We start from the raw sequence: 22,727 nt of genomic DNA on the forward strand, positions 1-22,727 counted from the left end.
GGATGCAGAAGAGTGTGTGCCCAGGGATGCAGGGAGTATGAATACAGGGATACAGATAACTTTTGTGTTCACGGACGCAGGACAGTGTGCCAAGAGATGCAGAAAAAAGCCAGGGTGGTGAGAAACCTTAATGTTGAAAGTAAAGCAAGGCCAGCCCTGTAACATGCCTCAATCCAGACTTTCTATTCTATCCTAAGACAAGGAAGGGAAGACGCTCGATGTTCTTTTTAAGTAACTGTGCCTGTGACTGAGTTTTTAATTAAAGGTATGTTAGCTTTTGTTCCAGTGAATTGTGAAAATAAATTCTTCAATGTGCTTAGTGATTGCATGGAGCATTGATTACAACAAAAGGCTCATTATCTGTGGAGTGTCCAGATGATGCGGATACTGCTGGTCCCATCTGTGGACTGATGAGACTTGGAATTAAAATTAGAGCTCTAGAATTAATTTACTTCTTTTTGTCATTAGTTTTGTTTTTTTCTGTTTATAAACAGAATAAGTTCATTTTTAGTCATAATAATTAATAAATATTTTTCTTTGTGTAGTGAGGGCCATATTTTATAGAACCACTAAGGAATATATAAATTATACTTCTCTATGTACTACACATGATCTGTGACTTCAGGACGTGATATATTAAACAGCAGTATTAAGGAAAACAGCTCCAGAAGTGGATACATCAAATAAGAGAAACGGTTTAACAAAATTTGTGAAGTTATAGGTAGTCATATTTTGAAATTTAGATGAATACAGTTTTATACTATTTTACAGCATTATGGCATTTTGATGAAATTAATAAGTCTTATTAAATAGTTTTTTAATTTTTTTCTAGATTTAATCACTTGTTTGGATAACATAACTAAAATTTCGGAACCTGAGTTCAGGTATGAGCTTGCACGTATGCTTGTGCGTGTGTGTGTGTGTGCGCGCGCGTGTGTGTTCCAGCACACCTCTTCACTCTCATTCCTTTAGAGAGCAGGCTACTGTATAAAGTGTGATGCATAGCTAGGCATTGATGAAGACTGCAGCAAACCATGCTTATTTAAAGTCGTCCAGTTGCCCTGTTTAAATTTTACTTTAACTGTAATGGTTAGATCTCCAAACCAGGAATATACCTTTTATTTTTTTCTTTTTATGTAGAAGTGTATGAGACAGGATCTCACTGTGTAGTTCCAAGTGGCCTAGAACTCAGGATCCACCTCCACTGCGTCCAGGTGCCATGGTTCAAGGTAACTAGTAGGATGTTCTGAAGTTCGAGCAGTCTCTTAAATCTGACAGAGCTGCTCCTAAAAGTGGAAAAGCTGTTCATTCTCCATATTATTTTTCTATTTTTATCCTTTGAAGGTATCATACATTTATACAATATATGTTGGTAGTACCCATCCACCACTACTGCCCTTGAACTCGCTGAGTGTCCTCCATCCCATCTCCCTCCCAGCTTCATATCTTCTTTTTTTTTTTCATATCTTCTTTTAATTGTCATTGAGCTTGCCTGTATGCTCATGGGTGAGTGGCCATCCTCTGGGACATGAGCAGCATACCAAGTGGCCAGATCCCCAAAGATGAATAACTCTCCCTCTCTCAGCCTCCATCAACTGTTCTTCAGATAGGCTAAGGCTAGACAGATAGATACAAACATACATACATACATAATAGATACATTCATATATAGATGATAGATGATACAGACAGACATAGATGATAGTAGGTATCGATAGATGATCAATAGATAGATGATATAGGTAGATATATGATAGATGATAGATGATAGATGATTGATAGATAGATAGACAGATGATCTATAGATAGATGATATAGGTAGATATATGATAGATAGATAGACAGATAGATAGATAGATAGATAGATAGATAGATGATCTATAGATAGATGATATAGGTAGATATATGATAGATAGATAGATAGATAGATAGATAGATAGATAGATAGATGATATAGGTAGATATATGATTGATAGATAGATAGATGATCTATAGATAGATGATATAGGTAGATATATGATAGATAGATAGATAGATAGATAGATAGATAGATAGATAGGCAGGCAGACAAACTGACAGAGACTATAATAGGGTTCTTAATGTTTTTTCTCACCAATTTCCTACAATATCTCTGCTTTATGCCTTTGTCTTGTGCTTGGACAAGAACTGACTTCTTGATTTCCCTTTTCTAACCCTGGCTGACTTTCTTCTGTTAGTCACACTTCAGTCTTGTCTGTGTACATAGTATATGTTCCTCACTGCAAAGCAGAACATGTTGTGTTCAGTGCCCTTCTCACTAATTTCCGTTGTGCTGGCACTCCCCTAAAGAACCTTTATTTTATTTTTAGGAATGGCTCCGTGGCTGGGGAGAGGCTCAGTGAGTAGAGCCATTAAAACTCAAGTATAAGGACTTGAATTCAGTGTCCCAGAACCCACATAAAACCCAGGCATGGCTGCACACTTGTGTAATACCAGTGCTGGGGAGGTAGAGGCAGGAGAACCTGTGAGACTCAGCATCAATCAGCCAGCCTAGCCTAGCTGGTGAGTTAGAATCCTAGGTCTAGGGAGAGTATCTATCTCCAAAACCTAAGGCGAAGAAATATTGGGGAATGTACCTGACGTTAACTCCATCCTCTATACACAAATGAGCGTGCATTCATATACATGCACACAAACACGGAAACACGTATGCACATAAAAGACTGATATTTCTGTGGAAAACATGCTGCTTCAGTGTTGTTCAGTGTGTCCTGGATGACATGGTTTCCAGCTCTGTTGTCACCCCCACATATGAGCTCTCATCACACCTCCTGTACTATGTGCTCTCTTCCTTGTGTCCCCTAGCTTTCACTCATGAGTCCCTATAATCTCGTGCCTTCCTAGAAGCAAGAATAACCTTTCGAAAATGTTACTCACTGAGTTGCGTGTGTAAGCTGTCACAGTCCTTTACTGGCTTCCTATTTTGATTTGAAGATGCATCCCCTACTTCACAGCCCACATGGTTTCTACAGGACCTGGATCCTGCTCCTCTGCTTGTACTCACAGCACCTTTTAGGACCACAGCAGAGCATCCTGTCTCAGAGCCATGCTCTTCCTAGCTTCTGGTGTGGATTTCCCATCAGTGACTTACTTCAGTGACATCTGCCTGCTCAAATAAGCAATATCAAGCCTTGTGTAAGAGGAACCTAGCTTTGTGACTTAGGTACACAGTTCTTTACTTTCCTTGTCTGTAAAATGGAAACAATAGCAATAAAAGTACCTCCTCTATGAGATGGTTGTGTGGATTACCTGAGACCTTTGGGGTGCCCCCTCAGACACAGCAAAATTGCTGGATGTATGTATTTTATTAGATAATAGTTCTCTCAGTCATTTAAAAACCCCCTCCTCATCCCAAACATCTGTGTAAGTGCTCAATGAATGTTTTCTTCCGCCATTTGAGTATGGATTCAGATGGAAGGACCGTATCTTATTTGGTTAGCATTCATAAGTCACAGACCTCATTGGGCAACATAGTGGACATTCATATAAACCTGAGGGGCATGGTGAATATAGATCTTAGAGTAGAAAGTAATCTACTGCTCGTGACGAAGTAAAATAGCCAAGGAGTTGTAGGCTGCGAGAACATTTTTGTCAGTATGTTCACTGTATGTGGGTCGAAGAAAGTGTGAGTGGGCTTTTTCACAAGGGCTGGCTCCATGTTGCTCTGTACTGCACGGACTCAGCATGTATGGATTGTATAAGATTTCTTCTTGGGGTGTTTCCCGCAGGAAGTAAGCATTCTGTCATTTTTCACTTGTTTGCCTTCTCAGTAAATTCTGCCCAGCTGGCTGCCTGCTCCCTTTTGCTGAAATATCTGGAACAATTCCTCATGGATACAGAGATGTAAGTTGAATACAGACTTCCTTCACTGCTGTGTACACTGTTATTTTAAACTCAGAAATGCTCCCAAGATAATATATATTATATGTCTCTGTCTTTTCATGTGTTAGAAATGATGCCTTTATAGTAAAACCTGTTTCTGAGAATCTGCCATATCAGCTAAATTCTTGAAAAAGTACAGGTATCTTCTTTATGAATGATAAGAAGAAAAGTTCATTTAATTTTTTTGTTTTGTTTTGTTTTTCAAGTCTTCGCCACTGTGTATGGCTGGAATCCATGCAGGAGTAGTGTCAAACGTCCTGGGTGGCCAGATCAGTGTTGTGATTAGCAAAGGCACCCCGTACTATGAAAGCTCTTTGGCCAACAACGTCACTTCCGTGGTGTAAGTGCACATTCTTTGTAGTAAGCATGCTGGGAGGTAGAGTTGTGTGACACTATTCCAGGGGAGACATAGACTGATATCCACCAGAGAGACAACCAATGACAGCACCGTAGTCCAGTGTGGTGAACCAGAAAGTTTTTTTTTGAGGGGGTGGTTCTTACAGGAATAGGGTGACAGGTTCTTTACAGGAACAAAAAGTAGTCAAAAGAGCTATATCACCAAAGCTCACCTCAGCGTTGGTAACAGCTCACAGAAACTGGAAACCTGGAGCTCCCAGCACACACAGGCCATAGAGCAATCCAGCAGGGTGGAGGTGTTCTTCCCTGTGGCTCTGGAGCTCCGTGCACATACAGGCTATCTGCAGTCCAGCAGGGTGGAGGTGTTCTTCCCTGTGGCTCTGGAGCTCCCAGCACACACAGGCCATAGAGCAGTCCAGCAGGGTGAAGGTGTTCTTCCCAGTGGCTCTGGAGCTCCGTGCACACACAGGCTATCTGCAGTCCAGCAGGGTGGAGGTGTTCTTCCCTGTGGCTCTGGAGCTCCGTGCACACACAGGCTATCGTGCAGTCCAGCAGGGTGGAGGCGTTCTTCCCTGTGGCTCTGGAGCTCCGTGCACACACAGGCTATCTGCAGTCCAGCAGGGTGGAGGCGTTCTTCCCTGTGGCTCTGGAGCTCCATGCACACACAGGCTATCTGCAGTCCAGCAGGGTGGAGGTGTTCTTCCCTGTGGCTCTGGAGCTCCGTGCACACACAGGCTATCGTGCAGTCCAGCAGGGTGGAGGTGTTCTTCCCTGTGGCTCTGGAGCTCCGTGCACACACAGGCTATCTGCAGTCCAGCAGGGTGGAGGTGTTCTTCCCTGTGGCTCTGGAGCTCCGTGCACAGACAGGCTATCTGCAGTCCAGCAGGGTGGAGGTGTTCTTCCCTGTGGCTCTGGAGCTCCGTGCACACACAGGCTATCGTGCAGTCCAGCAGGGTGGAGGCGTTCTTCCCTGTGGCTCTGGAGCTCCGTGCACACACAGGCTATCTGCAGTCCAGCAGGGTGGAGGTGTTCTTCCCTGTGGCTCTGGAGCTCCGTGCACAGACAGGCTATCTGCAGTCCAGCAGGGTGGAGGTGTTCTTCCCTGTGGCTCTGGAGCTCCGTGCACACACAGGCTATCGTGCAGTCCAGCAGGGTGGAGGCGTTCTTCCCTGTGGCTCTGGAGCTCCGTGCACACACAGGCTATCTGCAGTCCAGCAGGGTGGAGGTGTTCTTCCCTGTGGCTCTGGAGCTCCGTGCACACACAGGCTATCGTGCAGTCCAGCAGGGTGGAGGCGTTCTTCCCTGTGGCTCTGGAGCTCCGTGCACACACAGGCTATCTGCAGTCCAGCAGGGTGGAGGTGTTCTTCCCTGTGGCTCTGGAGCTCCGTGCACACACAGGCTATCTGCAGTCCAGCAGGGTGGAGGTGTTCTTCCCTGTGGCTCTGGAGCTCCGTGCACACACAGGCTATCGTGCAGTCCAGCAGGGTGGAGGTGTTCTTCCCTGTGGCTCTGGAGCTCCGTGCACACACAGTCCAGCAGGGTGGAGGCGTTCTTCCCTGTGGCTCTGGAGCTCCTGCAGTCCAGCAGGGTGGAGGTGTTCTTCCCTGTGGCTCTGGAGCTCCGTGCACACACAGGCTATCTGCAGTCCAGCAGGGTGGAGGTGTTCTTCCCTGTGGCTCTGGAGCTCTGTGCACACACAGGCTATTGTGCAGTCCAGCAGGGTGAAGGTGTTCTTCCCTGTGGCTCTGGAGCTCCGTGCATACACAGGCTATCTGCAGTCCAGCAGGGTGGAGGTGTTCTTCCCTGTGGCTCTGGAGCTCAGTGCACACACAGGCTATCTGCAGTCCAGCAGGGTGAAGGTGTTCTTCCCTGTGGCTCTGGAGCTCCGTGCACACACAGGCTATCTGCAGTCCAGCAGGGTGGAGGTGTTCTTCCCTGTGGCTCTGGAGCTCCGTGCACACACAGGCTATCTGCAGTCCAGCAGGGTGGAGGTGTTCTTCCCTGTGGCTCGCTTGCTCTGCACTGCTTGCCTTGTTCTGACGCACCAAGGTTTGTGAGTGCTGCTGCTTTTCACGGCTTTGAAACCATTTGGAACAGAAGTCTAGGAGTTTGTGGACAAGGTCATACGTCCTTTGAAGATAAAATTCAAAAGATGCCCAGTGGTGGTGCACACCTTTAATCCTAGCACTCGAGAGAGGCAGGCAGATTTCTGTGAGTTCAAGGCCAGCCTGGTCTACAAGAGCTAGTTCCAGGACAAAGAAACCCTGTCTCAAAAAACAAAAACAAACAAACAAATAGATTCAGAAGATGAAACCATAGTCCTTGCAGTTTGTGCAGTCCAGAGTGGACCATGGCTAACTGAAATCGTTACTAGAAATAGATTTTGACATAAAGTAGGAGTATTGTAAAAGTCTTCCTCACAAAAGAGTTGTAAATATGGATTCTCTTGGTCTCTACAGTATTCAGGTATTTTGTAAAGCAAAGACAAGACATCCAGATCAGGACCAATTGAAACATTAACTAAAAATGCAGTATTAGCAGTCTGCTTATAAAATCTGGCTTCTTCCCTGTTCTCAGTCCTGCAGACAGGTTCCTTTCAGAAGAAAAAGAGCATGGTCCTTACACAGGACATGACAGAGTACCAGCAAACTTGTCTGTGAAAGGTCACCTAGTAGCCAGGCTTACAGGCGCGTGCCCACATTGCTAGAGGCAGAGGGCTGTGAGTTTGACGCCAACTTCAACTACAAAGTGAAACCCTGTCTCCAAAAACAAACAAAACATGTCTCCTCCACTAATGCTTTTTTGTTTATTTTATCCACAGCCTTTTAATTGCATAGAAAACATTCTTAGTCTGTTGCCAGGCAAAAGTGGCCTGCTCTCTCCCTTTGGTTTTCTGTTACATGATTTTAGGCACATCCTTTCATTCTTTCCTGGGTTCTACCCTTAGAGTTTGGAGGCATGTGTAGTTTCCCTTTCATATGTAAAAAATTATATTTTCTTTGGCATTGTAAGTAACCCAGGGATGACATCAAGTTGACAGATAGTAGGTTATGTCCCATTATTGTGCCATTTCGTATAAGATATTTAAACATTTGCAGATTTTGCTACCTGCCAGGGAGTATAGGATGTCCTGGAACTGGTCTCCTCAGACCCCAAGGGACAACTGCATGTTTGTAGGTTTCTGATGGAACATAAGATGGGTGTGGTGTCGCATGCTTGCAGTTTCCAGGCTTAGGCAGGGGAAGCAAGAAAATCCAGAGTTTACAGTCAAGTTGAGCTATTTAGTGAATTCAAGGCCAGCATAGGCTAATGAGAGAGATCCTATCTCAAAATAATAATAATAATAATAATAATAATTTGCATCCTCTTGTGACCATTTGAGCATTGTGTTAAGGGAGGAGTGTAACTGAACATCCTCCAGGTCTTGTGGAGTCTTAAGTGTTCTTTTGTTCTGTAACAGGCAAGTTTTTCTCTTGTCTGACCCTTCTGTCCTCATCAGCTCACCCATCCTACCCATTCCTTTGAAGTCCAGATGTGATGGCTGTCATAGCTCACCTCAGACGTGCTGATTTTCTCTAAGGAAAATGCAGTCTCTTTACTAGCAGCCAACTCTTGTGTGCTTATGAGGACGCTTGAGTCTCACCTTATTCTCTGAAATACCCCTTTTTATGTTCTTTCACAGAGTTAAAGAGAATAAAAGTTTTATGTATTTATTTCATGAGAAAGGAATAAAATAAGAATTAAAAGTTACACGGCATATTTGTACAGTCACCTGTGAACCTAGATGCTAGCCGGACTTAACAGAAAAAGTTGTTTGTGGTAATTTCACAGGTTGTCTTCCTCAGGGAAAAAGAAGCTTTTTAAAATGCATATTGTTTGATTGTAGTCATGGATTCTTCTTAGCCCTTTAAACAATAGGAGAAATTAACATTTCACTGTGATTAATACAGAGAAGCTACATGTTAACTGAGTATCACATGAGACCCTTTCTCTCTTTCAGGGGCTATTTATCTCCGAGTCTGTTTACATTTAAGACAAGTGGTAAGCCTTCCATGCACGCGGGCCATCCTCTTTGTGTCATAGCTAATGTTGTTTTGAGCACCATCAGGCACCCAGTAACTGCTGAGTTGTTTACTCTTTCTCATTCGCTTTCAAGAAGAGCATGAGTAAAATAAGGACCTAATTATATGAAGGGTAGGCTAGCTAGGCCGTGGTGGCTCGTGCCTTTAATCCCAGCACTTGGGAGGCAGAGGCAGGCGGATCTCTGAGTTCGCTCTAGAGCTACACAGAGAAACCCTGTATCGAAAAACAAACAAAGATTTTGTCTGAAGAAAGAATTAATTCATTCCATTTGTCTGAAAGTTTGAAGTCAGCTGGGGAAGGCTTTACAACAAGATATGCCACTGAACAAAACCTATGAGAGGTCCAGGAAGAAGTTGCCTTTTCGCCTGCTGGGCACTGCAGAGACAGGATAGTGTAGCTCTGCAGACTTAACAGCTAATGCTTGAAAATATATCTAGTCGACCCTCAAATCCATGGCTTTCACACCTACAGATTGGAAAGATGTAGAGGAAATCTTGTTTCTGTGCTAGGTACATGCACAGAAATTTTCCCCACGTTGTTTTTCCCTAAGCAATATAGTGTTACAATTATATACATTCAATTTATATTTTCTTTCGCATTGTATGTAGCCCAGAGGTGACTTAAAGTTGACAGATAGCACACTATGTGCCCATACTATCACATTCTATATAAAAGACTTGAGCATTTGCAGGTTTTAGTAACTGCCAGGGAGCATGGGCTGTTCAGAACTGGTCCCCTGTAGACAGCAAGAGGCAAGTGTAGGTTTGTAGGTTTCTGGTGGGACACACAGGCCAAGGCCCAGAAAGCAGCTGCCTGGTTGTGCAGTCACAAGTCTCTAGAAGCACTGCTATAGAGATCTCAAATTTACTTCTAGAAACCAAATGGGTTTTCCTCTCTACTTCAGGCTGTTATGGGACTCTGGGGATGGAATCTGGGGTGATTGCCGACGCCCAGATAACCGCATCATCTGTGCTGGAGTGGACTGACCACATGGGGCAGGAGCACAGCTGGAAACCGGAGAAGGCCAGGCTAAGAAAACCTGGGCCTCCGTGGGCTGCGTTTGCCACGGATGAGCATCAGTGGCTGCAAATCGACCTGAATAAGGAGAAGAAGATAACAGGTGAGAGACATGCTCTCTGCAGCACACCAGCACGGCTTTTATTTGGAAACCCCATGACAGCTGAAATTTTTGGAAATTAGGTCACTGAAAATTATAAAGCTTGCACTTCAGTTTTCTCCACGGGTATTAGTATTGCTGGGGATGCTTTCATAAATTTTGCCAAAAGCAGAATTTGCATTTAATTTTTAGTAGTTCTATTTTATTTTTAATATGATCCTTTTAAGGTAGAGTTTTAGTTAAGTGAGTTTTGAGACCTCTTACAGTTATTAAGGAATTGATAGCTAAGGAAAGTGCATCGAAAGTGCTAGAAGAAACTTAGGTTCCACATGTGCTGAGTACAGATTTAACTCAGGCCGACTCAACGGCCATCAAGGTGATTGAGATTGCTTTAGAGACTTAGGCTGAAAGATTCATTTTGCCCTAGTACTGAAGATACCCGTCATTGTGCTTGATGTTCTTTCCCAGAAAATCATTCTTGGTAGTGGAAATGTATCTTCTAACGGTATGAATACAAGCGGCAAAGGCACAGTAGTTCTTCCCTCACACATGCTCATAATTCTTCCTTTCTCCAAAGGAGCAAAGCTGGGGCTGTTAGAATGAACACTGCCCACAGAGGTGGAAATAAGCCGCCGACAGAAATACTTGCAGGGTGCATCGCAGGTGTTTATTGCTGACTTTGGGAGTCTCTGCCTGTGCATTGATGAAAGCAACTCTTTGTTCCCAGGTATTGTAACCACTGGATCTACCATGGTAGAACACAATTACTATGTGTCTGCCTATAGAGTTCTGTACAGTGACGACGGGCAGAAATGGACTGTTTACAGAGAGCCTGGTGTGGAGCAGGACAAGGTAAAGTGGACCTTGGCTGAGTTACGGAAGCTCGCTAGTTCATACTTAAATATGCTCATAGCATGTCTTACACTGCTCTCTTCTGGGTATTCTAGGTACTGTTTGTTACTGTCTTCACCTTATAAATAGGCTTAGAAAACTGTTGGTGATTCCAGGTCTTTGTGATTGTATAAGTACTGATTTTTGTTACTGAATTTTTATCTAAATATTTTGGCTACTAGAGTAAGAACTTCTAAACAGTTACATTCCGTTTCTTGTCTTTCTAAAGTTTCTGACTTCCTTCTCAGATTTCAACTACAGACAAGAAGGGAGGGAGTTAGAGCCAAAAGCTAAAGAACACTGAAGATCGAAAGGCCATTGTGAGGTTACCTCACTGTCTGTGTCAGTAAAAATCAGATTTTCCTACGTGCAGAATTTTCTTAATTTCTGTGATACTTAGACATTTCCGTCTTAGCAAAAGATTGTGGAGATACTGGAACTGGCCAAGCAGGTGAGAAAATGGAAGAGGAGGTAGAAGTGTCCCCCGGGTGTTTGTCCCACTCCCTGGTTTCTGGGCTGTGATCACTGAGAAAATCTTTAAGAGGAGGAATCTCTATCCTCAAGGAAGGTGAAGATGGCATTTTCTCTCAGTGAGATGTGCAATGTTTCCCTTTAGTGCTTCTCCCCATTCATATTTCATAATCCCTGGAGGCAACCTCACAGTGGCCCTGGTGCTCTGGTCTTTTCTTTTCTTTTCACCTCTCCATGACTTAGCTTGGAAATTTCCTACTTTTTTGTCTTTCTATTGTCTTTTTTCTGCAGTATCTTATCTGTTAGCCCCATCTAATGCATTTTAGCTCCAGTACTGTATTTTCCCTTCTTTATTTTCATCTTGAGTTTTAAATTTTTCTTCCATGTCTTTGTTCATAGGTACATGGAACATTGAGCATATAACTCTTTTGGTGTGCTTATCCAGTAATTCTATCCTACATATCACAATGCCATTATGCCATAGATTGCTGCTGGATGCTTTTATTATCATAATTCTTTATGTGTTTGAGCTTTATTCTGGGATGCAATTAAGCTGTCAGAAAACAGGTTTTTTTTTTTCTATTCAGGTCTTGACTTTTAAGAATTGCTAGGCAATGAGCAGCTTTGGGTTCTAACTTGCCATACACCATTGAGACAATGTCACATGCATTATGAGACTTCTCCATTGTGTGCACTAGCGATGTATGGTATTTTGAGGCCTGTGTCATTTTAAGATTGTTTACTGGCCCTGGGGTTCTTTCTCTGACTCTAAGCTGTGTCTTCATGTATGATGAGGGCTTAAGGGAAATCCCCTTGCAGAGCCTACTAACCTTTATCTAGCTCGTCCATTCCTGCTGTCATTACTCTGTTCCTTTCCAACTTCCTGCTCTATTAAACTCTACGCCAGGAATTGTAGATATCCGCTGGCCTCATGGTCCCTCACTCTGTCTGCGCTACCAATAGAGCAGTCGGTTCCATATGGAATACTCTTGCCCTGTAACCTGGAAATTCACCAGTCGGCACCTATGAGCAGGGCTCGCCGTGTCTGTTTTCCTTCTCTGTGGTTCTTCCTTACCCTCTGCTTCCTGCTGCCCAGTGTCTTGAGTCTGTCATGCACTTTCCCATTTTCTCAGTTGTTTATGGCTGAGGTCCAGCTCCTGTCACTCAGTTACAGACAGCAGAGGACGTCTTACATTGATTTGCATCAAACAGCACTCTTTCTCCTCACTGAAATCTGTTGTGCTCTCTTCTTGGGTAATCGATGTGTTTATTTTCACACATCTTTTAAGTCTGCATACATACAGAGCCTACATTTGCTTTTATTTCCAGAAAACATGATCAATATATCTCAAACTTTCATAATCTATTGCTTCCATTATATTACACATCTTTGTGTGTGTTTGCGTGTGTGGGGGGGGGAATGAGAGAGTGTGTGAGAGATAATGCCCCATATGACAGACTCCGTGAGTAGGCTTTTATTTCTGCTTTTATTTTTCCTACGGGTGGCGTCTTACAAACCTCCCTGTGCACCAGATTCTCAGTAAATGTTGGTAGATCAACTATAGCATTTTGCTTTTGAGACAGGGTCTCATATAGCCCAGCCTAGTCTTGTCCCGAAATGGTGCTTCAGTTAATTCCTGTTCCCTAATAACAAAACTGCAGTTTCTGCCTTTGTTCTATTTCAGAGCAGTATCTGAGGAAATCATAGAAGTTTACAGAAGTGGAGGTTATTGGATGCTCAGAGCAAACCCTATAGAATATTATAGATCTTAATGTATCTTTAAAAGTATATAACTTAGTTACCTGTGGACAGGCCCAGAAGACATAGTTATCATACTTGGGCTGGCGTGTCTAGTATGTGCATGTTCTCCCCTTAGGTTATAATAGAATGGCCCTCATTGATTTGGCATGAGGGGAAAGCAAGGCCCTGCTCAGCTAGTACAGCCCTGTGGTTAAGGTAGAGGGCTCAGTCATGTCAGCTCCCTGCTGCTGGCCACTGTTACTCTATGAGTCATGCTTTCTGTGCCCTGCCTTGGGAATCGTTTATGGCAAGTACATGAAAATTCTTTATAAATAAGAGTCAGCTCTTATTTATATAGAGTATAAAATACTTTTGCTTGAAAGGAATGAGCTGTCACTTTAAATCATGTTTTTACTTAAAGATGGTTTATGTAATACATTTTTAGCTGTTTAGTTACAGTCACCATATAGACGGGAACACTGTTTCGGTTATTGCTACTTCCTATGAGCAACAAGTACTGAACTGGGTTGTGATCTGCGGCATGCCATAATATAGTAGGTCCAGCAGGTGGAGGTATAGGCTTGTTTACGTCTGCCCGTCTGCGTTCAGGTCCAGCCTAGGGGGAGATAGTGCACGAGAGAACAGTGCGACCAGGCCCTCGTATGGTCTGCTCTTTTTCACTTTCAAAGTAGAATCAATATGTTTAAATAATTATTAATTCCACAGGGACTGGGGCTGATAGTTTATTGATTCAATTAACTGTGTTGCTGCATTTGAAACTTCTCCCAGACTGTCGGGTTAGCACTCCTGTTCAGCCAGCCTAAAAGCATTTTTATAGTTGGTGTGTTAGTATTTCCCTCATATTAGCTCCAGTGGAAAATGTGCAGCTTCTGAATAACTGTTTCTCCAGGTTGTAATGAAGTCATTTTCTGAGCAGTCTGTTCTGTTGTCATACTTTACAGATGTTGTTGAACATGCTTAAGTGGAGCAGTCCAGTTCTGGTCTCTTTTGATGTAAAATACCAATTTTTGTTATTTTTTAAAGATATTTCAAGGAAACAAAGATTATGACAAGGATGTTCGTAATAACTTTTTGCCACCAATTATTGCACGTTTCATTAGAGTGAACCCTGTCCAGTGGCAACAGAAAATTGCCCTGAAAGTGGAACTACTCGGATGTCAGTTTACTCTCAAAGGTAAAGAGTCAGCGTGCACAGCAGTGGTCTGCACTGTTTCCCCTTCTGCATTTCCCGCTGCACCGGCCCTTAGTAACTGCACACGTGGGATACTGTGGCTTTCTGTTCGTGTCCACAGACATCATGGCCAGTGATGGCCCTCTCTGTCACTTCAGCTGGATACCGTTCTTTGTATTGGAAACCTGTCGGTCTCCTTTCTCTAGTAGGAATTGCTCATTTGTTTTCCTGATCATTAGTTTAAAACTACAAATTAAAAGGCAGCATCATATTTTGACTCTAGTCTTAAAGACTCATCTTCAGCTTTTGTGTGATGAGATATGTACACTGGAGATTTGAGCAGCAGCCTTAGCATAAGTAACTTTGATTTTCAACTAATTAAAAACTGTAATAATTCCCTCAATATTTTATAACATTTAATGTTATATATTCTTTTGTTTGTTTATTTTGTTTCTCAAGTCAAGGTTTCTCTATGTAATAACCCTGGCTGTCCTGGAACTCACCTTGTAGACCAGGCTAGCCTCGAACTCAGAGATCTTCCTGTCACTGCCTCCCAAGTGCTGGGATTAAAGGCCACTGTCACCTGGCTGTTATTTGCTCTTATGTCCTACGAAACTACCACTGTGCCTGACGTAGTTGGCTGCCTATACATACTTATTAAATGCACTAAAGATGGCACATATTGAACTATTGCTATGGAGTCCAACAGCATTCTGTTCCCCAGTATTCTCCTAAGGTTGTTTATTAATAAATATTTAAAAGCTGGAAAGTCTTAGCTTTTCTACATTTAATGTAGAGTTTATCCATCTGGATTCTGGGATTTAAAATTGCTCTGCAGAATTGATTTAGGAATTGATGACCTGACCATTTAACATTAGTCTTTTTAAACTATTATTCTTTAAAAGTAATATGTATAAACATTTCTGAACCATTTTTAAGGCCGTCTTCCAAAGCTTACTCAGCCTCCTCCACCTCGGAACAGCAATAACCTCAAGAACACAACAGCTCATCCCAAACTAGGTAAAGGTATGCCTGCTTTTAATATGTGAGTTGATATGCCCTGGATTTATGACATAATGTCCTATAAATATATCTAAAACATTATAAAAATTAACTTAAGTTGCTAATGATAAAAAAATAAAGATTTCTCCAAACTTTTTTCAAGGTCGTGCCCCTAAATTTACTCAAGTACTTCAACCTCGAAGTAGGAATGACCTTCCTGCACAGACAGCACAGACAACTGCCACTCCTGATATAAAAAATACGACCGTAACTCCCAATGTAACCAAAGGTAGGCAGACCAGGCGCAATTCGGTTACCTCGTGGGGGTTTCTTGTCTTCAACTCAGGGTTTCCAGCTTACTGACTTTTCCTATAGTTTTGCAGCTCATCCAAGAAAAAAATAAATAAATATAAACTTCTCTCCTTAGGGAAAAACCCGCATGTTCTTTGGTCAGAACAGAACCTAGGTCTGTTCTCTGGTCCGTGTAAGCCTGATACTCAGCTGTTGTGCTGGGCTGTTCTGTAGGCTTCCCCTTATGACCCCCATCAACTAAACACATGATTCTCAAGCTCAGAAACTTATTACTTCTAGAAATTATTAAGCCACAGCAGCAAGCAAGCATTTTTACCCATATTATGTGTTAAATTACAAATGGGAGAGTTGATAGAGGCAAGGAAAAAAAACACAGAACTTTTGAGTAGAAACAAATGCTTTTTAAAAAAATACTTCAAGTAGCATTCTAATCTAAAAAATAAAAGCCCTCTGCATTCTATACATTTGTAATTTTGGGGGTTTGTTCCTGATTATTCATTCAAGCATTAGAATTACTTCTAAATTGTATGACGGTGATGAGTACAGTGTTAAAATGTATAAACCACTATAATTCTTCCTACTCATTGAGAAGAAAAATGTACATTAAATTCAGAAACGAAGGTGCCAGTGTCACAGGAAAATCACTGCCAGTGCTAACTGGTGAAAACCGCTCATTTTCAGCAAAGTGTGGAAAGAAAGTGTCACTAGGGACCTGCTATTTCCTGTCTCCTTAATAAAGATGCAAGGCTCTAGGGTGGTTTTTGTACCGCATGAGAAGGAAGCAGCAGGGCAGCTGTGAATCTCCACAGCTGCAGAGTCAGGGAGCTGGAGGAGAGGAAAAGAGAAAGTTAGCAAGCAGGGTGAGCAGCTGTGGGGGAGAGGAGGAGACGGCCTTAAAGACTGAGAAACACCGCACCCCACCCCACCCCACCCCACCCCACCCCTTCCCTCCGGGGCGGGGACACATAGAACATCCGAGAGAGACAGAGAAAGAAGGAAAAGCATGCTTGGCGCCAGGCTGTGGTTCTGGGTTCAGAGGATCCAGGACTGACCTCATGTCCCCACACCGAGGGTTTTGCCAGGTCACGTGGTTAGAAATAAAAGTAGAGAGACCATTTATGAAGAAAGAAACCACATGTCCGGAGTGCAAGTGGGGTTGGTGAGTTGAAGGAAGGAAAGCCTCGAAACTGTTAGGGCACCCGGCGTGCAGCCCTTATAGGACCTCGAACTGTGCCCACACTGCTGTTGGTGCCACCAGCTTTTCTCATGCATTCTCTGCTTGTATATGAAATTTCGTGTGGGAAAAGCTTCCAGCGTTGGTGTGGTCTGTTTCTTTCGTCTTGATGCTTCCTTCTCCAGTTAGGACACTCTGGCCACTGGAGGGCACTTCTTCCACAGTAGCGTCCCACCAGCCCCTTTCTAGAATTAATAACTACTTTCATTTTCTAAAAATCTGCTTAAATTCAGCTTATTTTCTCCAGCTTTCTATCCATGAGCTTCTTGCCTGACTTCATCTTCCTCATAGTATAGGAAAAGCTAGTCAGAAACCAGAGTTCTTTGAGCAAACAGAGCTGAGCATACCCAGCTTCCAGGTAATAATGCAGACATACACTGTTTGGTTCAAGACTAAGCTAAATTATTTGTGCTTCACAAGAAGAAAAAAGCATCTCAGATGTGTTCCTCAGACTCTGTCCACCTTTTCTGTAAGATAGGGTCTCCTTCTGGTCTGGAACTTGCTGGCCAGGAGGCCTCCCAGATATGCCTGTCTCTGCCTCCTCCACGCTGGAATTACAAGCACATGCCAACACTCCTACCTTTTTTGTGTTTTTAACATGGTTTCTGGAGACTGAATTCAAGACCTCGTCTTGACAAGGCTGCTACTTCATTATTCCTGCGTCTAGGCAGATGTCTTAATGTCTGGGTTTTAATCAGACTGGTCACGTAAACCTTGTGACGTTCCCTCCAGCTCTAAAAACAGTAAGGAAAAGGCTTATTCATTTTTCTGATTTCTGAGTGCTTCCTGGCCTCGGTCATGATTTTATTTCATCTACTGCTCCTGCTCCTCTTTCTCTTCCTGCACTTAATTTCATGGAGAAAATCATATCATGGTCAGATACTTCCAGTGAGCTCTTCCATTTGTTCTCTATGAAAACTATTTTAAATACTCCCCATATTCTCAAATGCTTGATCAAGAGCTTTTTCACTCACAGCCCCCTTTATCCCCTCCAACTTTTCAAGGCAGAAACCATGAAAAGGAAAATCCCTTTTGGGGGAGCCTGCACACTTACTCTGCTCTATGCTCTGTCTAAGGCACTGATAAAGGAAGTCTTTTGTGCTACCCAGGATGAAACCCTTCCCCTGGACCTGGACCCAAGCATCTGCTTCCTAAGTACCTGACGTTATTCCACCCTCCCCTGCTGCTCCCTTCTGTGGTGTGTTCTTCCCCTCTTGGGTACAGTATGGTGGAACGTAAAGGAGAAGCTACGGGTTAGACAGTGTCCGCTGACCCTCAGTGACCTGTCCGCCCGTGCTGCCCTGTCCTGCTCACTGACGGAAGAGGAATTACTATTCCAAGTAGCTCTGAGCAGACCGTTTTCCATGGGATGAGATGAGGTGAGAAGGTGGTGTCTAAGTCCCTGCCCACTCCAGCATCGAGTATGTTTCTGACTATTTATGTACAGATTGCTTTCTGTGCTTGCCTGCACTGTAACCTGGCCACAGCTATAGATGTTTATTATAACATCATTTTTGGTTGCTATTTTCTGATCTATTGTGAAAATAGCACAGATATTCACTGGATATTCAGATTTCTTCCAGTTTTCACTCTTCTGGGCATCTTTGAAGATGTATCTTTGACTTGATTTCTTCCCAAGAATAAACTCTTAATGTAGAATGGCCGTTCTTAATAGGCTCTTAGACATACTGCCTCAAAAGACCAATCAGAAATACTGTATTTATATTCTTTCTCATCAACAAACCTGCTCCCCGCTGTCCTTTCCAACAAATATGCATTCTTTTTTTAATGGCCTCCAGTGCCATAAGCATAAGTTGCACCTTGTCTTGGTTTTCACTAGCAGTTCTTTGCATCCGAGGCTTCTTTGTATTTTCTGTGTGGGTTGGTAATTGACCATGAACTTGTTTTTGCGTGGTTTTGACCTGTGTCTTATAACATACACTCTACTATGTATGCATAAGATGCTTTTCTGGTTTATCATTTGTCTTTCAACTTTTGGTAATTTAAAGTCTATGCTGCATCTGTTTCAGACATGTGCAGAGATAGAGGTGGAGGTGGCCTGGAGGGCAGCTGAAGGACATGTTCACAAGCCTGTGTCACCCATTGGTGGCCAGCCTTGTTTCATAAATGATAGTTAAGATTAAGTGTTGCTATGCTAAGCCTCAGCTTCTATTTCTTTTCTGTGGTGATTTCTGCTTCACTGTTAATGTGATTGTTCTGTTTCATGGCTTCAGATGTCGCACTGGCTGCCGTTCTTGTTCCTGTGCTGGTCATGGCTCTCACCACGCTCATCCTCATTTTAGTGTGCACATGGCATTGGAGAAACAGGTCAGTACCGAGCTTGTTTCCATGATTGATCCTGGGAGACACGCAGTGATGGGGAACATACCCTATATATAAAATAATGGAAGTCCAGTACAGTTCACCTGTTCATCTCCAAGGACAGTTAGTGCCTGTGCAGCTCCAGTGGTAAATGAGGTCTGCGCTGTCCCTGTTGAGCTATACATTAAGATGAACATACAGCTATTTGGCAACACTGAAAAAATTAGACTCACTGGTCTCTCTAACATGTTTAGCAGAGTTGGCTTACCAAAATAATAAACACTCATGTTTGGTGAGTGCCATATAAATGAAGTACTGGGAAGACCATGAGAGTCAGCCTGAAACCCTCTCTTCAGGAATGGCAGCTTCACGTTTTGCTTAAAGAAATAGGATCTACCCAGATAAAAGAAAGTAGATGTCTTAACGCTCAGTTTGCAAGAAGAAAATACCATAAAACAGGTGGTTTGTAAATCAATTTCCTTGTTGTAGTTCTGGAGGCTGAGAACTGGAACCTGAGGTGCTGGCAGATGAGTGGCTAGCGAGAGACCCCTTTGTGGTTCAGACAGTAGAGGGATGAACAAGCTCCCTTCAGCCTTTCCTAGGAATACTGATTCCAATGCAGTCATGACCTGATCCCTCCTAGAACCCCACTTCCCAACACCGTCACCATGTGGGGTTAGGATTCTAACATCTGAATCCTGGAGAGACACAGGCATTGGGTCTTATCACAGTTAATAGTCCAAACTGGGCGAGTTGTTTAAGTAAGACGGTAGGCAGGATAAGCACTGAGTCATCTATGAGCCTGGCATGGGGGTGTACCGATGTAACTGTTGGAGGTGCACTCTGAGCTTGGATCACGAAGGGCTTTCGGGTTTTGTTCTATAGATTAGAAAAGTATTTCGTGTTGAGGGAATGGTTATAGTCAGATGGCTGTAGAAAATGGCAGTTTGTGAAGTCTGGGTCAGGTGAATGGTAGAGAGGTGAGAAGAGGCATTCAGATGAAAATTGAAGCCAGTTGGTCAGGCAGGTGTGTAGCCCAGCACTTGTTTTACAGCGTGTCAGAAGGATGCAGGACGTTGGCTTTTGGAGTTTGACTAGTAGTGATGCCATGAGTTAACAGCTCAAATTCAACAATAACTGTATTTGAATATTTGCTTGTAACCTTGCGCCAAGTATTGACCTTGTGCTAGAAGATCTGTACATCCTAGCAGGCAACGTAAGTGGCTTGAGCTCTTCAGGATCTTAAACAACAAATCACACAGCTATGTGTGTCCTCATTGTAAATCAGAATAATTTCTGCTTTCCCGATGGCCTGCCTGTAAACACTAACTTGCGTTTGATTAGATTTGCATGTTTTTCTATCAGTTGCCTTTCATTTGCTAGGCTTTCTCTGTAAACGGCTCTAAGTAGTAATTCTTTTTTTTATAATATTTTTATTAATTGAGAATTGCTAATTACATTGTGATTATACTCACCCCCACCACAACTCCTCCCAGATCCACCCTCCCCTTATTCCATACCACCCAACTTTGTGTTCTCACCTATCCAGCTTAATCATGTCTACTCTTGGGTGTGTGGCCATCCACCTACCAGGGGCAACGCCCTTGAAGAAAAGTAATTAATTCTCCCTCTTCAGGTAGCTTTTAGTTATCAACAACTCTTCAGAGGGGGTGGAAATTCATGACCACGTCCCTTCTGTTTGCTGGAATTTGATCTGTTGATCTTTACATTTGAATATTGTGTAAACAGATACACACACACCATGCTGCATGCGTGGGAGCCTGTTTTTCTCTGTGCACCTGTGGTTCCAGGGTTCACCATCAGGTCCCCAGGCTTGATGGCAAGCCCCTCTACCTGTGGAACCATCTCCGCAGCCCAAGTGAGATTGTCCCTTGTATCAGGAAATGTCCTTTCACTGCCGATTTCCTTATGGAAAGGGCTCTCAGTAAGTAGTGATTCTTAGCAGAGACCAGTTCTCCTGGTGCGGCCGAGTGAGAATTCTGAGGTCGGGACTAGGCTGGGAATGGTCTTATTCATTGCGCCTGTGCCCTTCTCTGCCTCCCAGACTCTGTAGAACCTTCCAGGCCTGCAGAAACATTCTCCTCCCTCCACCAGTCACTGCTAGTGATAGCAGTGTTTGCTGGGATTGGGTGAGGACAGCTATACAGTTAAGAGTATGAGAGACTCAAAATTTATCTGTGCCAAAGAACCACATGCTCCTGACTAATAATTGGTATCTGTGTTACCCTTTGGGAGATTTTTACTAGGGGATTCACTGTTTTCTAAATTTTGTTTTCAGAAAGAAAAAAACTGAAGGCACCTATGACTTACCACACTGGGATCGGGCAGGTAACTTGTGAGCTTAGCTTCTTCGTCCAGTCAGAGAGGAATCTTTCCTCTGCTGGGTATAGTGGAGGAAAGATGTTCTCAGCCCTTAGTGATGATGCCTCAGTTAGAAGCTAACATGCTCTCCTGGAGTGGAGAGATGGCTCAGTGGTTAAGAGCACTGGCTGCTCTTCCAGAGGTTCAATTCCCAGCACCCACATGTTGATTCATAACTGTCTGTAACTCCAGCTCCAGAGATTCTGGAACTCTCATACAGACATACATGCATATAAAACACTAATGCAAATGAAATAAAAATAAATAAGTTATTAGAAAAAAATTAAATGCTCCCACCATCTGGTTTGTAAAGTGATAAAAGGGAAAATGTAAATTTCTTGCAACACCGATCGTTATCTTTTCCTCTGAAAAGTTGGTCTTTTCCTGTGATTATTCCTCTTGAGGAGACCAGCCAGGCAGTGTTAATTCCAGCACTTGGAGGCAGAGGCTAGTGGATCTCTGTGAGTTCAAGGCCATCCTGATGTACAAAGAGAGTTCCAGGATAATCAAGATACAGAGAAACCGTATCTCAAAAACAATCCCCCCCCCCAAAACAAACAAACAAAAACAAACAAGACCCGGAGTCCTAGGAACAGTGTATGTATGTGAGTCTGCCATGTTGCTCACCAGTGGGATCAGTTCTTTAAGAACCCCTGAAGGCCTTAGTCATCTGAATTCCTAAAAGTTCCCTTCGGCCAATGCCATGACCAGAGTATAGCAGGCCACTGGCTAAACAGTCCAGCCCAGGGACAGCTAAAAAGTGAGAGGTTCTGAGAAAAACTTTTTAAAAACACCGAGGTGGCCCTGTCTGCCCATGGATTAGTAGTGATTTGTTTCTGCATGCACATTGGCTAGAGACTGCTGCTAGGCATTCTGTCAGCACAGTCACCACAAATATGAACCTGGTTTCTATAGAACTGGTCTCTGTAAGTAACACTTGGTCCCTGGCTTACAATCACAATGAAGGTTGGTGGAAAGGCGTGAAACAGTTTCTCCCTGCCAAATCCGTGGAACATGAGGAGACACCAGTTCGCTACAGCAATAGTGAAGTTAGCCACCTGAGCCCGAGAGAAGTCACCACAGTGCTCCAGGCTGATTCTGCAGGTGAGACTAGGAACACTTACGCTCGCTCCAAGGACTTTAGGATTTACAATATGTTTGATGCTTTTCATATCTTAAGAAAAATCTGTGTTCTGGGGCTGGAGAAACAGCTCAGCACTTAAGAGCACTTGTGGTTCTTGCCGAGGACCTGAGTTCCATTCCCAATACCCACACAGTGGCTCACAACCATCTGTAACTCTAGTTCTGGGTGATCAGACTCCTGACCTCTGTAGGCACCAGGCACACACATGGTACACACACATGCATGTAGGCACACACATGGTACACAGACATGCATGGTACACAGACATGCATGTAGGCACACACATGGTACACACACATGGTGCACACACGGTACACACATGCATGTAGGCAGACATTCATGGTACACACACATGCATGTAGGCACACACATGGTACACACACATGGTACACACATGCATGTAGGCAGATATTCATGCACATAAATTTTAAGATAAACTATGTTCTGAAGGTTAACTTTTTCAAACAATAACCTTGAGAGAACAAATCATTTCTGCTTAGATGTTTTGTTCATAAAACTGAAGCATTGCTTTCTAAAGACACTGGGTATTCTATCTGT

The 22,727-nt window shown here is 43.3% G+C and overlaps 1 protein-coding gene across 3 annotated transcripts in view; it reads left to right on the top strand.

Moving 5' to 3' along the window:
• Dcbld2 (discoidin, CUB and LCCL domain containing 2) overlaps positions 1 to 22,727 on the top strand; it is a 70,832-nt gene that overhangs the window by 43,117 nt on the left and 4,988 nt on the right. The window contains exons 4-15 of one of the 3 annotated variants that reach the window (XM_041672876.1): positions 833 to 884; positions 3,810 to 3,882; positions 4,128 to 4,261; positions 8,279 to 8,319; positions 9,266 to 9,481; positions 10,206 to 10,330; positions 13,626 to 13,776; positions 14,713 to 14,799; positions 14,939 to 15,064; positions 18,556 to 18,649; positions 20,943 to 20,992; positions 21,992 to 22,129. In XM_041672876.1, the coding sequence (XP_041528810.1) occupies positions 833 to 884; positions 3,810 to 3,882; positions 4,128 to 4,261; positions 8,279 to 8,319; positions 9,266 to 9,481; positions 10,206 to 10,330; positions 13,626 to 13,776; positions 14,713 to 14,799; positions 14,939 to 15,064; positions 18,556 to 18,649; positions 20,943 to 20,992; positions 21,992 to 22,129 (1,287 nt within the window). The remainder of the gene's footprint in view (positions 1 to 832; positions 885 to 3,809; positions 3,883 to 4,127; positions 4,262 to 8,278; positions 8,320 to 9,265; positions 9,482 to 10,205; positions 10,331 to 13,625; positions 13,777 to 14,712; positions 14,800 to 14,938; positions 15,065 to 18,555; positions 18,650 to 20,942; positions 20,993 to 21,991; positions 22,130 to 22,727) is intronic. The other 2 variants (XM_041672878.1, XM_041672879.1) reach the window with 2 other exon arrangements.

Source organism: Microtus oregoni, unplaced genomic scaffold (assembly GCF_018167655.1).
Source record: "Microtus oregoni isolate MIOR12 unplaced genomic scaffold, Mior012 000023F_ref0000262, whole genome shotgun sequence".
NCBI lineage: Eukaryota > Metazoa > Chordata > Mammalia > Rodentia > Cricetidae > Microtus > Microtus oregoni.